At 48.1% G+C, this 17,316-nt stretch overlaps 3 protein-coding genes across 6 annotated transcripts; all 3 read left to right on the top strand.

The window, feature by feature from the left end:
- Positions 1-3,368: 3,368 nt before the first annotated feature.
- LOC307202050 (arylamine N-acetyltransferase, pineal gland isozyme NAT-10-like) lies at positions 3,369-6,465 on the top strand. The gene has a single exon (XM_079951677.1). The coding sequence runs from the start codon at positions 3,917-3,919 to the stop codon at positions 4,727-4,729; it is 813 nt and encodes a 270-aa protein (XP_079807803.1). The 5' UTR covers positions 3,369-3,916; the 3' UTR covers positions 4,730-6,465.
- A 343-nt stretch (positions 6,466-6,808) lies between these two features.
- On the top strand, positions 6,809-10,225 carry LOC307202006 (uncharacterized protein). Of its 3 annotated transcripts, none has more exons than XM_079951613.1 (2): positions 6,809-6,877; positions 8,499-10,225. In XM_079951613.1, the coding sequence occupies exons 1-2, from the start codon at positions 6,845-6,847 to the stop codon at positions 9,489-9,491; spliced, it is 1,026 nt and encodes a 341-aa protein (XP_079807739.1). In that variant the 5' UTR covers positions 6,809-6,844; the 3' UTR covers positions 9,492-10,225. The 3 variants fall into 3 exon arrangements, with proteins under 3 accessions (XP_079807739.1, XP_079807741.1, XP_079807740.1); XM_079951615.1 differs by lacking the exon at positions 6,809-6,877 and adding an exon at positions 6,878-7,013; XM_079951614.1 differs by lacking the exon at positions 6,809-6,877 and adding an exon at positions 6,890-7,022.
- A 1,649-nt stretch (positions 10,226-11,874) lies between these two features.
- On the top strand, positions 11,875-15,740 carry LOC307202009 (uncharacterized protein). Of its 2 annotated transcripts, none has more exons than XM_079951618.1 (2): positions 11,875-12,000; positions 14,364-15,740. In XM_079951618.1, exon 2 carries the CDS (start codon positions 14,481-14,483, stop codon positions 15,492-15,494), a length of 1,014 nt encoding a protein of 337 aa, XP_079807744.1. In that variant the 5' UTR covers positions 11,875-12,000; positions 14,364-14,480; the 3' UTR covers positions 15,495-15,740. The 2 variants fall into 2 exon arrangements, with proteins under 2 accessions (XP_079807744.1, XP_079807745.1); XM_079951619.1 differs by lacking the exon at positions 11,875-12,000 and adding an exon at positions 12,952-13,152.
- The last annotated feature ends 1,576 nt before the right edge of the window (positions 15,741-17,316 follow it).

The raw sequence follows: 17,316 nt of genomic DNA, 5'->3' as shown, positions 1-17,316 counted from the left end.
CCTCCCTGTATAACCCTGCCTTAGATAGTAAGACTTGCAGGGAATAAGCAGTAACCAAAGGACGCTTCAATAGCAACTGTCTGGATTGAGTGTGGATTTCTAGTACGCATTAAAGACCTGATTTACCGATCCTGGTTCCTCCTGGATCCCACTATAAAGGGATCACGTGAGTCTCACAAGCCACACATATGGAGGGCTGGTGTGCTGCACAGCAGTATGGAGGAGGGGGCTAGATCCAAGAAGATTCTACTCTCCACTTTTTACACTCAATAAGAATCCCATCAGATGTTGCTTGAAATGAGACCTTCAGGGAATCCTTCCTACTTTGGACTTGTATTTCCTACATTGATGTGACGAAGAGCTGTAGCTCTGATTTACGTGCAAAAGGTCCCTGGGTTCAATCCCCTGTGGTAGTTCGAGCATTACTACCATGCAGATATATGGTAAATGACTTAGAAATCTGTTACCAAGTGCATATTGGGGTTAAAAATGAGTCTGAAAGGGCTGAAGATGCCTGCTCTCAGGTGCACACCCTCTTCATGCCAGGCACACTGAGCAGACCCATTCGGGCCTCACCGCTACCCCTTTCCACCCATGACCTGAGAGTATAACCAAGAATGCACATGACACATTGCAAGGTGAGGATCAGCAGCATTGTTGGGAAATCTCATTTTCAGGGAACCTCATCTGCTGTTGACAGATGTTCCCATTAATAGACACACACACACACACCTCGCAATGCTTCTCAAGAACTGCAGGGTTCTTCCAGCACACAGTTTGAAAAGCTGCCACTTCAGATCAATCCCAGTTCCTTGCAAGACAATTGCATCCCTCACACTAGAGAGAAAAACTCATGAGATGTGTCTTCCCACCCATGATGGAGATACAATGGACTCAACAGTTTGAAATGCTCTAAAGAAGGATGGGCTGGAATCCTCATAAGTGGTGCCTTAGACTACGAACCACATTTCCCCCCTTGGAATTCTGCTAATGGAATTGTTGCTCTGTGAGGTGTAAACTGTGGCGCCCAGAAATCTTTAAGGTATAGTGGTTGCATAGCCCTGGACATTAGCCATAAAACTAATTTTACTTTTAACCATTTTTGTGAGAAGGGTGGCATAGAAGAGAAGCAGACATATAACAGAGAGAGGTGATCAGACATACAGATCAAGAGGAAGTCACTGCACTGCTTTATTTCATTCAAGTTCTGCGTTCGGATCAGCCCACCTGAGACCACCACACCTTGCACCTTGGAGAATGCCGCCGAGCACTGCCAGGATTCGCTAAGCTTCAAGCTCCTTCAAGATATCTCTCTGACGAGTTCTTAAAGCCTTCTAAAGGGATGGAGACCACCGTCTGCTTCCAGCCATGGATTCTACTGGCCCATTGTTGACCCATGAATTTAGTACAGAATGAACACTTTCTTTCCATGGCTCCTAATGCCTAGTGTATTACTCTCATCTATTTAAGAGCTCGGTGCAATAATAAACTTTCTAGTTCTGCTCCGTGTGCGATCCATCATCTTGCCCCCAAAGACCATTCCCCTATTTCCATCTGGACTATAAACAACCAATTATTGCACTTAAATTTCCCCTGTGTGTGACTTCTGCCTTTGTCATTTGGGAATGGTGTTTTTTATGCTCAGAACATATTTGAAAGATGATGCAACTGTGGCAAAGATTAGATGCACCCATGGCCAAAGAAGCTTAATTAGTCATGAGTACGGATAGTGGAGAATTTTGATTCAGCTCACGCTGAAGGCAAACCTACCAAATCTGCACTTTCTGAAACAATATGCAAACCAAAACACAGCCACCCGTCATAATTTTCAAGCCTCCAAATTTTACAGGTGCAGGTCTGAAGCCAAGTATTGTGTACAAAACGGCAGCCATTGTGGTAAAGTGTGCATAAAAATGCATGTACTATATATAATTAAAAACCACATAAAATTAAAATTGAAAACCATCAATTAAGCATTAAAGAAATATGTTTTCTTTTTTTCTTATATATATATATATTTATTAAGTTTTTCTATTTTACATTTTAGAATATTCATTTAAACAACCTTAAAATATCAGTGACTTCCCTTCTCCTCTTTCCATGGTTCATTCTGCATACCATAAATCCCTGCATATTTTACATAAACTAAGCCATTCAGTATTCCATTATTATATCCATCAAAACTTATTTACACTGTTGAATTTGTCTTAATGCTGCCAACGTTTTCAAGTGTACACAATTTTCACCCATATATTCAATAAACATTTTCCAATCTTCTCTAAACGTATGTTCTTCTTGTTTTCTTATTCTATATGTTAAGTCTGCAAGCTGGGCATATTCTGTCAGCTTAAGTTGCCATTCTTCTTTAGCTGGGACCTCACTTGTTTTCCATTCTTGGGCTAACAAAACACGGGCCGCAGTAGTGGCATACATAAATAATCTATTTTGACACCTGGAAATTTCCATCTGAATTGTCCCCAACAAAAAGGAACCTGGTTTTCTTGGAAAACAACTTTTAAATATTTTTTTCCCCAATTCATTATAAATTATTTCCCAGTACTCTTTTACAAGGGACGCAGGTGGCGCTGTGGGTTAAAGCCTCAGCGCCTAGGGCTTGCCGATCGAAAGGTCGGCGGTTCGAATCCCTGCGGCGGGGTGCGCTCCCGCTGCTCGGTCCCAGCGCCTGCCAACCTAGCAGCTCGAAAGCACCTCCGGGTGCAAGTAGATAAATAGGGACCGCTTACCAGCGGGAAGGTAAACGGCGTTTCCGTGTGCGGCTCTGGCTTGCCAGATGCAGCTTTGTCACGCTGGCCACGTGACCCGGAAGTGTCTCCGGACAGCGCTGGCCCCTGGCCTCTTAAGTGAGATGGGCGCACAACCCCAGAGTCTGTCAAGACTGGCCCGTACGGGCAGGGGTACCTTTACCTTTACCTTACTCTTTTACAAGTCCACCACATATGACAGAATGTACCCTCAGCCTCGTTGCATCTCCAGCAATCATCTGATTCAGTCTTATACATTTTAACAAGTCTACTCAGAGCTAAATACCATCTGTAAATCGTTTTCAGGTATGTTTTCTTAATTGCCTGCATTTAATTCCACACTCGTCTAAAGGCTGAAACAGAAGGGGCCTCCTGAAAACAGAATAATGCAGGAAAATGTGGGGGAAATATTTTAAATGGGGTGAGAAAGGGAGAAAAAGAGAGTCACCACTTTCATGGCTATGCTATACTTTTGATTTAATTCCTAAAGTGGATTTAATTGGACGGAGGCTGGCAAGGGTTAAGATCCTGCCAGAGAGTTGAAACAGGAGCCAGTGGGAGGTGCTCTGTCTGTATCTGTGTGTTTGTGAATGTGTGGTCATATGATATCCCTCATTTCCTTTCTCTCTCTCTTTCTCTCTTTCCACATAGCTAAACAACTGCTGGCTTTTGCATACGGACGCTAACCGAGGTGCTTTTCCAGAGAAGTTGAGCTGAAACCAGGCCAGCAAGCAGGAATGTGGTGAGAGCCAAGATTCCTGGGTTCCCTGAGCTTGGAATGGGGTTCGGAGCAGTATGTGAAGAATCGGAAGATCCGTTCACGGCAGCTCAGGGGTGAGGATCCTAACCGGGTTTTAACCTCGCTGGAATGTGCCCTTGAACTCTGCTTAATACCTCTTTCTTGCATGTGAGGCTGCCACACAGAGAGAGGAGTGTGTGCAGAAACCAGCCAGCCAAATACATTCTGCCCCTTTCCATCTTTGGCTCTGCTCACATTTGCTTCTCCACCTTACACATGTGGAAGGTTGCAGGGAAGGCAATATAACCCTCTGTGTGGAAAAGGTCTCCCACCTGCGAACTCTGGGAGCGGAAAGAATAGGAATCCCGATCTACCTCCTCATCCTTCCTCATCTACTTCCTGAGTCCAGTCCAGAATGGACATTGGACATTACCTGCAACGGATCGGGTACCAGGGCCCCATGCAGCCTTCTCTGGAGACCCTGCGCAGCCTCCACCGGTGCCACCTCCTCTCCGTGCCCTTCGAGAGCCTCAGTATCCATTCCGGGGAGCCCATCGTCCTGGAAGTGTCCTCCCTCTACAACAAGATCGTCCGGCAGCATCGGGGTGGCTTCTGTTTTGAGCTGAATGGCCTCTTCCTGTGGCTGCTGCAGGCATTGGGATTTAATGCCAAAGCTGCGGCCGGGCGTGTCCGGAACCGTTTCACCGGCTGCTACGGCCCCCCGTTGGACCACATGGTGATTCTGGTGCAGCTGGGTGGGCGCCAGCTGCTCTGCGACGTGGGTTTTGGTGAAGGTTTCATAGAGCCATTAGAGCTGAAGGCCTCTGTGGAGCAAGTCCAGGAAGGTGGCATCTTTTGGCTGGGCCTCCATGGGGGCATCTGGGTGCTGGAACGCCGAGAAGTCTCTGGGAAGGAGGGGAGGCCCTTATATCAGTTCACCCTCGAGGAGAAGAAACTGGACGATTTTACGGGCATGTGTCTGTATCACCAGACTTCGCCCAGCTCCATATTCGTTTGCAAATCCTTCTGCTCCCTACAGAAAGAAAATGGCGGGCGCCTCACCTACATGGGTTGGCGTCTCATTTCCAAGAAGGGAGAGGAGCGTACAGAGATCACCCTGCAGAGCAACGAGATCCCAGTGGTGCTCCGTGAGAAATTTGGGATCAATCTGAGCGGGGATTTCAAGCCAAAGGATGAAGAAATCCTGCCACCTCTTGAGGAAGCTTAATGAGGGATGGTGGAAATTGCTCCCAATCCAGATAATAGCCTAAAAGATGGTTCGTAAATAATTTCTCAGGGTGCAGCTCCTAGCCATTGGTTAAGTGCCATGATGTCATGGAAGCGTCACAAACATTCTAATCTCCAAAGAAAGGGGAAATTCCATTTGTTTGTTCTAATCCCGGACCTGTCTGTTAACTTCCACACTCTTGCTATTTTGCAAATGCAGTGAAATAAAAAATTTAAGATCTTATATATATAATAAATGTTCATAGATGTACCAACAAACACGTACATAAATATATAAACCACATGTCTGGAGCAGCACAGGAAAACGGCCCTAGAACCATTTTGACTCCCAAACTGACCAAATGATTTATCTGCAAGGTCAAGGAAAATGGAAAAGCCTCCCCATTGTCTTTTCATTCACAAATCCTGTCTTAAATGTACGTCTGCGTATGAATAGGGTGAGCCTGTGACCTGGCTCAGGAACTAATTATTTATCATTACAAAAGACTGGCCAGGCTCCCCAGGGTATCCAATCAAGTAAGCATTAACAGGTAACTTGCAAGACAGGAGGTAAACAACGCACTCAGATTTCTGTTGTAGACTGCCCTTTCTGTGATGTAGGTATGATGTGTCGGGGGGGGGGGGTCTTGGACTCCAGTGCGGGCAATTTAAAATATATAAGGGCAGGCACACCTTGGTTCTGGGTCCTCCTCCTTCTCCTGCATGTGAAGGGGGCATGCTGTTGCAACGGTTCAATAAAGATCAGGTTTACTATCTGCTTTGCTTCTCAATATTCTCTGGTTGGCCTCTGTTACTTTCTCCAACCGATAGAGAACCTGCAAAGGACTCTATAAGGGCTCTTGTGTCCCCCATAAGGGAATAAGGGCAGTTTTACATTTATTACAACAGGTAGTGCAGTTTGGAGTTCTTGCACAACAAACCTGCTTCCCATGACCTTTAGCCAAAAGAGGCTCATAGAGCTGCTTATAAAAATCAGTTTTAAGATGGTCCCTGCTCTCAGGCTCAGTCTCAAAACACTGTACATGACACCTGAGGAAAAAAGCAGTGGGAGGGAGAAAGCAAACTCGATCACAAGTTTTCAAAGCTGCAACCAACGTCAGTGGCAGTTCTGGCTGATTCCCCTTGATAAAGAACATTTTCTCCTCAAAAATATTATTCCCTGCCCCAGATCAGAACCTAGAGCCCAGGAGGCAACAACATCCAGAACAGGGCAGTTGCTGCCACACACAGTTCTTCCCTCAGATGACTAACTTGATGATACAATCCTTGCAGGTGGGAGCTTGGTGGAGTCACCCCTCTTTTGCCATGATCCTGCAAAGTTGGCCTGGCTGAGAGACCCTAGCTGGCCCAAGTTCAACCAGAGAGTTGCGTGACTGAGTGGCTTGTTGAATTTGCGCCTCCTCTTGGTCATAATCTGAAACTATCCATTTCCCTGCATTAGAAATTTGTGTGTTCCATTTATAGATTGTTCATATGCCTCTTAACACACTCTGTTATGTACTGAAGTTCTCACCCTGGGCCAGCGGGGGGATACTGTAGATAGTTTTCACTCAGGTCCACATAAGCAAATAGGGATTGAAAGTGACGTTCAGTGATTGGATAGTTACAGAAAGTGGTTACAGTTGCGTTGTAGTGGAGCTCTATATAAGCAGGCTGGCTGAACCCTTCAGTTCAGTTCTGTTCTGGCCTGTGAATAAACAAGAGCTGTTTGAAGAATTGCTGTGTCGTCTGATATGTTCACCCACAACTTAACACACTCCTAGGCAAAGTTTGGGGTTCCAATAGAAACGGAGAGATTTGCTGCATCAGCCCCAGACTAGCAGGTCCCCAACAAGGCTCAGGGATGGGAGGGACGAGCGGTGCATCAGTTTTTAGGGAAACAGTGACGGTTTTAAACACACACACACACACACATCAGAGTCACAACAGACCAGCTCTGTGCAAAACTCTGATAGCAACCCTCTGGCATATGAATGAAGCAGATAAGGAGGTCCACCTTATTCTCAAGAAAATTGGGTGGTGAGGAAAGGGGGAATCTTGGAGCCAGCCTATAGGGAGTCACCACTTCGTAGTTGGTGGAGTTGGGGAGGGAAGAATGAGTGACGATCTGCGGGAGACAAATGCTGAGGTAGCTTTGAGTTCATGCATAGAGAGGCTTCAGGAGGCGGGGTCACTTGAGAGGGGAGGAGCCAAAGCCCTTAGAAATAAACAAGCCTTTTTGACTCACATTAACCCAGAATTTCTCCGACTGCAACTCGCCTGGCGTAAGAGCTGTGAGCATATGGAATGGAGGGAAAGGGGATGGAATATAGAAAAGGAAGGGGAGATAGGGGTGTTATAGAATATACTGAATAATTGTCAGACGGGTGGGGCTAGGATTGCATAGGGTTTGCTGCTAGGAGGTTGCCTGTGTTTTAAACAATTACATGCCAGGCAAAAACTGAACAGGTGATGTTTTCCCCAACCACTTTGTCTTCAAATGCTGCACCTGTTAAATTTCTGCCTTGCATTGGAGGCATACAGAAGCCCTGCCATGAAAAAAAAGTGGGTTTTTTTGGGAATGAGGGCACTCAGCCCTTTATTGGTAAAATAAAATATGCAATGTCCTCAATAGAGGGGTTTATTTCATGCCAACTATGAATCTGTGGCAGGAAAGTGTGGCTGTTAAGTACCTAGTGGGCACTGTATTGGTCTGCAAAGAATTGGAGGTGGGCAAAATCTTTCTATTGGACTGTCTTAACTGAGGTAGGAATATGCAGGCCTCCTGGTTTCACAGAACTCTTCATTGCACAGAAGGGAAAGGTGGATATTTCAAATGCATATTGGGCAAACTAGATTACAAGGCAACAGATCTGCTGGCTTGCTGTTAATGGGAATTTTGCAACACACACCAAACCTGGAGGTGGTTGCTCATTGCGCCATTAGTGTAACATCCAATATGCAAATAAATTTTTGGTTTATTGGGTGATGAATTTGCTCACGTCGTGTGAAAGTATGGTGCAGTTTGGGTCTTTTGTAACAGGAGGACTGTGTGTGAAAGGGAGGGAGCACAATCTTAGATGGTAGCTCAGTGGTGGAACGCCGGCCTTGTATGTCTAAGGTCCTGGGTTCAATCCCTGGAATCTCCAGGAAGGGTTGGGAGTGACTTCCTGTCTGAAACCCTGGAGGGCCCCTGCCTGTCAGAGTAGACAGCACTGAGCTAAGTGGGCCAATTGTATAAGTTATGTTGGAAAAGATTAAATCAAGACAGAGAGAGGTGTACGTTTCCAAGCACAATTCAAAGTGTTGGTGCTGACCTTTAACGCCCTAAGTGGCCTTGGCCCAGTATACCTGAAGAAGCATCTCCACCCCCATCGTTCAGCCCAGATACTGAGGTCCCGCTCCGAGGGCCTTCTGGCGGTTCCCTCCCTGTGAGACATGAGGTTACAGGGAACCAGGAAGAGGACCTTCCTAGTAGTGGCACCCACCCTGTGGAATGCCCTCCCATCAGATGACAAGGAAATAAACAACTATCTAACTTTTAGAAGACATCTGAAGGCAGCCCTGTTTAGGGAAGTTTTTAATGTCTGATGTATTGTTGTTGTTGTTGTTGTTGTTGTTGTTGTTGTCATCAACATCATTAATTCTGTTGGGAGCCACAGTGGGGTGGGGTATAAATTATTATTATTAGTAGTAGTATTAGTATTTCTAAAAACGAAGTCACTTCCTTTCTCATTCTCTACCCGTTTCTCCTTCTCTGCCCCCTGAAGGTCTTGACTGCGATGGTTCTGCAGAAGGAAGTCCCCAAAATCCACATTTTCAGCACCAGGGCAGGAGATGTGATTCTTCGCCCTGATCTGAACTGCTACCTGCTCCTCTCCGGTTTGCCAACCTCACCCTGCGCTGAGCTCTGGCCCTTGCACCCTTCCCTGCGCGGCAGCGAACACTATTTCAGCTCCCGTTGGCACAACACCATCTATGTCATCCGGGACAACAAACTTCTGGAAACCCCAAACCTTCACACCGAGCCCAGCGGAGAGCCCCGCCGCCTGCACCCCAGCTGCTGCGCTGGGCAACATTATTTCGTTGTTTCTGGTGGCTCCTTTGGCATAATCTTAAGCCCGGGCACCATGACGGCAGTCAAGGACTTGACCACAGGGGAACCAGATCCAGACGCACAGCCAGGACACCACCAGTGGTCCAACGAGAAGATGGGAAGCCATCGCAGTTACCTCTACTGGCAGCTGTGGGATAACTTCAGCGGAGAAGTCTTTTCTTTCCACCCCAGCATCCTCAATTTCTTGCCGGGAGGTCTCGGCATCAGCAAAGGGGAAGCATTCAAGGCCTGGGAACTGCTGAACATTTTCCACAACTACTCCAACATCCCTGTCTCCAGGTTACAGGAAGTGTCCCGGAAAGTGGGCTGTGCCACAGAAAAGCTGGCTGACGTCGGGCGCGGCTGGGTGGCAGCAGCCCTGCCAGATTCTCCTGAGCCAGGCTCCGTCGCCATGGCGCTGGCCAAGGCCCAGTTTGCGTTACCGACCGAATATGGCGGTGTGGGCCTGAACACAGAGCAGGAGGAATGGGGGGAAGCCCGTGAGGTGGAGACAACCCTGACGTTCACACTACAGCCTGAAGATGTTGCCTATGTGTGGCAGTATCAGCTAGGGCTAGGGAAGGAGGTCATCTTGTTTTGCAGGGATATTGAGGTCACTCTTGGCTGCGACCCACCCACTAAGGTCCCCCTGCCTTCTTCATCCTAAATAACAGCTGGCTCCAGCTCCCCATTACTTTCCACCCTTTTCCCCTTAGATGTATTTCTGTACACTACCAACTGATAAATGCTGAAATAAATAAACAAACAAACCAGGCATGGGGGAACCTGCGGCCTTTGCAATGTTAGTAGATACCAAATCCCATCAACCGCAGCCAGGGGTCAAGATTGATGGGTGTTGCAGTCCAGCAACATCTAGAAGGCTAAAGGTTCCTCATCCCTTATTGGAAAGAATTCCTGGGGGTGCTGTGTGTGTGTGTGTGTGTGTGTGTGTGTACAAAAGCTTAATAAAATGCTTTTAATGCTTGCTTGAATAGAGGGCCCATCAAATCTCACTACAGATTGAGAATTCCTTCTGTGGTTGTTTTAATACATAGATTCCCCACCCCTCCAGCCTTGATGCAGGGAATTAGAGCAGAGTGGTCCAGAGTGACAGGCCTGACTCTCTAGGGTTGGCGGGTTTATCCAGAGGGTGAATAAACACCTATAGGTTGAAATGGGGTTGGAAAAGGCCCAGGCGTAGAAAAAATTAGAGGAATAGCACAAAAATTTTAATTAGGAGCTCAGAGCCCCAGAAATACATGACATGGGCATGTGCAGAGTGCACCTCCCTTGCCAGAGAGGAACCTCTGCATTTGATGATTCCACAATACAGCTGTACTCCTTATTTTTTTCTGTTTTATGATTCCTAGTGATTATTAATAAATGTTGATTATATATTGATGTTCCTTGGCCTTATCTCATATCCATTCCTAAGAATCTGGGTTGGGGATTGACAACTTTATTTATTTATTTTTAATGTATTTTTTTATTAAAGATTTTCTTGGTTTACAAGCTCATCAAGGGGTCAAATGAACTCAAGAGACTTGGGGGATCCTGGAACAGCAAAACCACCAGAGAAAGGGACTGTGGCTTTCTTTTTTTTTTATTGGGGGGACGGACTGTCCCTATGCCCCTGTTTTCCCATACAAGAATGAATTTGTGGTCTATGACTGTGTTACAGAGCATTATGTGAGGCTGACTTGTCTTCCAGCCTTTGAATTGCAGATTTCTAAAGCTAAAACAAGGGGGCGTCGCTTGGTATGTAAAACACTTGAGGTATTGTTTCACGACGCAAGTTTGCATATGCAACTTTATTTGTATAGATGCAAATATAGGATGACCGGGGTGGGTGGGGAGGAACTCGTGTCGGCCCTCAAGCTCACTGGAGGAAACTGAGCCAGCCGCTATGGCCCCATTCTAGCCTGGGATTTCTGCCGCAGGGTCACTGTCTCCAGCACCCTAGCATGGAGTCCCTTGCCCACTGCATGCTCCAAAGCTAAGCACTCAGGAACCCTGAAAACACGAAGTGCTTCGTTCTCAAGAGCATCGAGTGAAAGTTGTGTTGCGTATGGTGGAACTTTGCAATAAAAACACAAATTAAGACATGCCAAAGGAAGCTCCAAGTTTTTCACCCGTATATTTGCCGAAAATAACAGCTCTAATTGAAAGGCAGCGTGGAGATCTGTCTCGTTTCTTGCAATACACATGCCTGATAATCATTGCATAATCTTAGCCGGTTGTATAACCCCAGAAGGGGCGTGGCTGCGAAGGGACGCTGCGCTTTTGAATTTGCCACCTGAATTTGCCCACGTACACACAGCCGGGCAATGTCACACACCAACTTGCCGCCCTCCCCCCCAAGCCGAACTACGTAGACTCCCCCCACCTCTCTCCGGCGGCGCCCAAACATGGGAGGTGTAACGGGGGTGTGGCCAACTTTTTCGCGCGCCCCCCTGCGCCTGTGCTCGGCGCGGAGACGCGGACAGCTCCGCGGCTTCGCTTCACGCCAAGATCCTGAAGGGCGAGCAGATCTAGGCGGAGATCTGCTGAAGGGGGAGCAGATCTCCCCCATAGATCTCCTCCTGGGATGGAAGCTGTCGGAATAGAGGCCATCCTTTGCACCTGCCCTATGTCCCCAAAACGATGCACAAAGAACCCTCCTCCCTGACCCAAACTCCGCTTCCCACCCGCCTACGCACAAACTTTCCTTGTCTTTACAGCAGGGGGCCGGTCCACTGTCCCTCAGACCTTGTGGGGGGCCGGACTATATTTTGGGGAAAAATATGAATGAATTCCTATGCCCCACAAATAACCCAGAGGTGCATTTTAAATAAAAGCACACATTTTACTCATGTAAAAACACCAGGCAGGCCCCACAAATAATCCAGAGGTGCATTTTAAATAAAAGGAAGTATTCTACGCATGTAAAAACATGCTGATTCCCGGGCCGGATTGAGAAAGCGATTGGGCCGGATCCGGCCCCCGGGCCTTAGTTTGCCTACCCATGCTTTACAGTGTTTGGTTTTGGGTCTCCTCCCCCTCGGGAGGGAGGAGCCGAGGAGCCCGGCCTTCTCCGCCAGCCCCTTCCGGGAAGCTGCCGTGACCCGACTGTCAGCGACTGCAGTCTGGGAAGCCGCTGCGCCCTGGTGAAATTGGCGCGAGAGCCTGCAAACCAGGTGAGGATTTTCTGCAGCTGCATTTGCTCCAGCCGACCTCTGCTGCTTGTTGTCACTCGCTTGCAGGCTTCCTCTCATGCTGTGTTGTGTGTTTGTTTGTTTTTGCCTCCACCACGCAGCGGGGTGCCGTGGGGGGTGTGTGAGAAGTTTTAGGGGTTCCTACCTGGGGGTGGGGGGCATGGTGGCGGCGGTGCTAACAACCGTGAGTTAGAAAGGCCGAATCCTTCAATTTTTGAAAATTAGTCGGCGGGGGGGGGGGGGGGTGGCAAAGAAAGAGAAGGAGAGAGAGGTGATGTCATTTGTTTGTTTGTTTTCATGAAAGCTATCCCCGGCTTGATTGTAAAAAGGGGGAAGGGAGTTTCAGGTGGTTTCTAAAAAATTATTAGATCACTCCTAAAAGCACGTTAGTTTGCTTCCCTCCCTCCCAGCAGAATGACTGGAATGGGGCTTTAGAGGGGAGAAGAATATCTTCCTTCTTGAAGCTCCACTACACTAATTTTGCATTGGGAAGTGGAAGAAGGGCTGTGATTATTATTAACTTGTTGTGATAGTTACTCTGTGCTCACAGCTCGTGTTTCAGCCTGCTCTGTGGAAAATAAAGCCTTGGGCTTGGGATTTAGCCCTTGTGACAGAAGCCCAGGATTCCTGGGTTCCTGGCCCAGTTCCGCCCACAAGGAGTGACCTGCAGGAATAGAATCCCTCATGCACCGTTCCTATGGCCTGCAGAAATGCCACAGGACTCTGGATCTGGGGGGGTCATAGCCTTCTGCAGCTTAAGAAACCATGCCACACTCTCTCTTAAGATTGCCACTTTCTCTTAATATTCTGGCACAGTTTCTTTGCGATATGGAGAGAGGCAGGAGGAGGAGGAGAATAATGGCAATGATGTTATCCCCGACCTCCTACAGCACGGGGAAAGCTTTTCCTGTTATGTTTTTGCTTCTTGTGCCAGATCTCGTTAATTAATAGGACACTTGGCGCCTGTGAACATCCAATGGTCATTGGTCTTCCATAGCTGAGAATAATCCCACCCCAAGGGGCCTGAATTGCAAACCACACTCCTTGATCCCCGGTTTTGTGCCTCTTAAAAGCGCAGTCTCACAGGGACACAAGGAACTGTATAATTCCGAGTCAGACCATTTGTCTGTCTAGGTCCGTATTGTTTACACTGACTGGCAGCACCTCCCCAGGGTTTCATACTGGGGCTTGTTTCCCATTCCTACCTGGAGATGCTGGGGTTCAACCTGGGATCTTCTGCATGCAAAGCAGATGTTCTGCCTCTGAGCTGCGACCTTTCCCAGTATTCAGCTTGTACACACTATTTGCTTATTAAATCCCAGAATTGTAGAGTTGGAAAAGGACCACAAGGGCCATTTAGTCCAACCCTCTGGAATGCAGGAATCCTTTTGCCCAATGTGGGGCTCAAACCCACGACCCTTAAGAGTTTCATGCTGTACCAACTGAGCTGTCTTGTTGAGATTTATAGATAATCGCTAGCGTACTCAGTATTTGCAACTCAAATTGCCACTGCAGCATTATGAATCTAGGCAGGGGAACGTTTAACAGTATATGCATATAACATTGTCCAGTCAGGTGCTGCTAACAAGCCAAATCTCTGGGAAACGAGGCCCTAGGCACAAATGCATACTAAAGTTATGTAAACAGTGGAAATGCCCTAGGAAAAAATTATGGCTGACTTCCAAAGGAAAATGAAATTAAAACATCTGTCATGGCACAGTGTTTGCAGATACAACAAAGCACACCTATCTGGATTTGAGATTCGAACGCCAGCCCTATTTCTCATAATCAAACTAGACACAGGGGTACACAAGATTACCTTAGGGACAAAGCAGGCTGTTCAAGTATTCAGTAGGAACTTGTTGAATGATGTAGGGTAATGATCTCCCGCTTGAATCTTCCGTAAGGTTAGGGTGCCTTACACGGTGGGCTCAGGTGCAGAATCTAGCTTTCTGAGAATTTCAGCTTTGCATATAAGTGTAACTGTAAACATACATGAGCTTGTGGCCCACAGGTTTGCAAAGATTTCATTGAGAAAGCACACAGGCAGAAGAAATCCAAGATCTCAGGTGGGTAATAATCAAATGACATTTCACTGGGCTCTGCACAGCACCTTAGAGCCAAATCAGAACAAATTATGCTATATCATTGTTGCTTTTTAAAGAGGCAGAAAATAATGCAAAATAAGATGTTCTCAACAGAGGTGTATGTAGTTTGGATGCCACTGGCACAGAATGTCACATTTTTTTTTTTAACACAGCAGGACCCAGCCCTAAGTTAAGGGTCACTTCATTGCTTTGTATAACTGAACATGTATTTCTCATTTCCCTTTCCCTCTCTACCAGCAACAGCAACTCACATTTCGTGATCAATTGCCTCTGGACCTGGAGGTTCCATTAACCTGTATTTCTTAACACCTGTCAATAAGAACCTCTTCCACATCTCCCCGCCCCGGGACATCCATGGCTGCCATTGTGCCCCGGGCAGACTCCCGTGGCACAGACATCTTTGCTACCCGCCACGGTTTCTTTGTCGTCCGCTCGGACCTGGGTTGTTTCCTCCAAGCGCTCGACTTCCGTTTGGGGCAGGACCTCCAAGTGTGGGATCTGCACCCGGCCTGCCGCGGTGCAGACCACTACGTGGGGGACCCCACCAGCTCCGCCATCTACCTCCTCCGTGGGGACTCGTTCTGCAAAGTGCTTGACCTGAGCTCCGAGCCGCCCTCCAGTACCCTCCCGCTGCACCCAAGCTGCCAAGGAGGCAACCATTATGCCTTCTGCGAGGGCCGGTTCTTCATCTTTTTCCTGACACGTGGAGTGGTCCTATCCGTCACCGACCTGGCCACTGGGGCCACCGCTAAGGAGATCTGCTTGGAGCCAGCACTTCTCAACGGACTGTATTACTATGGCGCAGACGCCAGCCACCTCGCCTGCTTAAGGATGGATGAAGAAAACAGCCTTTGTGGCTACCTTTTTGCAGCGGCAGGGCCCAAGGAGACCTTCTCCGTCCACCCTGACGTGGCCTCCTTCCTTCCTGGGGGGCTGGGCCACACCCACGGGGCTGCCTTTGGCGCTTGGGAATGCCTCAAGCTGATCTCCAACGCCACAGACCTGCCCATGCCCAGCAGCCACGAAATCACCCGCAAAGTTGGTTCCTCAAAGCTGGCGTTCAGTCAGAAATACCGCGTCTCTGGATCTCTGGATCCGGAGTCTTTGGCCGCCTCCCTTCTCCAGCAACAGTTTTCCCTCCCCATCGCTTACGGTGGTCTGGGGCTTCGGACGGAGCAAGAAGAGTGGGAGGAGGCAGCTGAGGAAGGAGAGGCTTTGCGGGTGATCTTGCAACCCCGTCAGAAGCTGTACTGGTGGCATTACCAGCTGGGGTTGGGCAAAGAGCCCCTCCTCTACTGCCGGTCCCTGAAGGTCACCCGCAGCCCCTCGCCACCCACCCATATACCTCTGCCACCGGTTGATTCTTGATGCCAGGACTAAGCGACAAGAATCTGATGTTTGTTTGGTTGGGCTTGTGCATAAAACAAGAGCGTTGCTTGCTTGCTCCCTGCCCTGCCCCAGCTGTGCTTCCTGTTTATTTCATTGTTACACCCATTTCACAGGCGGTAAAACAAGTTGCTGGGCTTCTCTTGATGTAGAAGGGGCCTGTGTCACACTTGGTGGAGGTCATGAGACCACTACTGTTCAAATAATAATAAATGATAACAACATTAAGTCTTGGTGCTCAATTGGTGCCCTGTTCACTCTCTGCTTCGCTTCTTCAGAGGATGACACCAGCTTGCTTACTTGTTTTCAGAACATCTTAGAACCATAGAATTGTCCAGTTCGAAGGGACCCCAAGGGTCATGCAGTCCAACCCCCTGCAATGCTAAAGCATCCATGACAGGTGGCCATCCAACCTCTGCTTAAAAACCTCCAAGGAAGGAGATGTTTGTGTGTGATAAAGTGCAGCACTTGACTGCTTACAGTCCAACTCTTTGACATGAGATGGACGATATGGGGGCCTCCAGAGGACTCTGATCATCCCTGACCACTGGCCATCCTGGCTGGGGCTGATGGGAGTTGGTAGCCAGCATATGGAAGGCTGCCAGCTTCCTCAAGCCCAATTTACATTCTCCCCATGAGAAGGCTTAGGTCACTGTCCTTCAAAAGCAAGTAGCTTACACCGGGTGCAGGTGATGGCAATCATCCATGCTTGGAGAAACTGGGTCTGCTGCAGGAGACGGGAAGCGAATGCAGTACTGGGAGGAGGCTACCCAGAATCCCGTGGGGCCAGGTATGTGGCTGCTCCTGTTGACCCCCTCTGGGTTACAGAGACTCCTACTGGAAAGCTACAGAATGCTGAGGATCTGGTGGTCCTGAAACATCTCTGATTTCTCCACCTTCCTACACTGGGGTGAGGAAGGTCTTGGGGCAGCAGCTTCTGAGCATGCTGCAGTTTGGAGACAGCGTTCTTAGAAGGCTGTCTCAGAAGCTCCCTGTTCAGAGGAGGAAAGCAGGCAGCTGTCCTATACCAAGCCAGACCATTGGTCCATCTACTTCAGTACTCTTGATGCTGGTTGGCAGCGGCTCTTCATGGTTTCTCCTGACCCTGGAGATGCTGTTGGGGGTTGAAATTGGGGCCTCTTGCATGGAAAGCGAATGCAGCATGCAGTATGAGTTGTGGGTGGAGAGCATATTGATGGTGTCCTTGCTTGTGTTGTGCTGAGGAATTCCAGGGTGCTCCCCCTTCACGCTTTTTGCATGCTGTCCCTAATAGTGGACAATGTGCCGCTGAAGAACTGTCCCGGTGGCTGGCATTCTCTTAGGCAATGATCGCAGGATGAACAGGAAGCAAAGGAAGGAAGAACACTTGTTTACATCTGACCCAGGGATTGCCAGTGTAGGATAAATATTTTTGGGCCTGACAAAAGAGTGGAAGGAAGCATTTGGGCACCTCCCCTTAAGATAACATAACCAAGTTGTGCATGTTTGTTCCTGAAATCAAGGAGCAGGTTGTCAGCTATGTGTGGATAAAATTTGACATCATTTTGAATGAAGATGGTAGGCTGAAGCTTTCAAAACTGCCCTGATCTTAAGCACAGGTTTTTCTTAGAATTCCTGAGCATTGTCTGGTATGAGGGCTCCTAGGTGTCTATACAGTGGTACCTCTGGTTACGTACTTAATTCGTTCCGGAGGTCCGTTCTGAACCTGAAACTGTTCTGAACCTGAAGCACCACTTTAGCTAATGGGGCCTCCCGCTGCCGCCACGCCGCCGGAGCACAATTTCTGTTCTCATCCTGAAGCAAA

Source organism: Podarcis cretensis (assembly GCF_951804945.1).
Source record: "Podarcis cretensis genome assembly, chromosome: 13".
Taxonomy (NCBI): Eukaryota; Metazoa; Chordata; class Lepidosauria; order Squamata; family Lacertidae; genus Podarcis; species Podarcis cretensis.
This window is presented reverse-complemented; position numbering and strand designations above follow the sequence as displayed.

Excerpts from the sequence above, each read along its gene's own strand:
- LOC307202050 (XM_079951677.1), top strand. The coding sequence starts at position 3,917 with ATGGACATTGGACATTACCTGCAACGGATCGGGTACCAGGGCCCCATG.
- LOC307202006 (XM_079951613.1), top strand. The coding sequence starts at position 6,845 with ATGAGTGACGATCTGCGGGAGACAAATGCTGAG. Across the intron at positions 6,878-8,498 it reads TGCGGGAGACAAATGCTGAG|GTCTTGACTGCGATGGTTCT; the intron begins GTAGCTTTGAGT and ends TGCCCCCTGAAG.
- LOC307202009 (XM_079951618.1), top strand. The coding sequence starts at position 14,481 with ATGGCTGCCATTGTGCCCCGGGCAGACTCCCGTGGCACAGACATCTTT.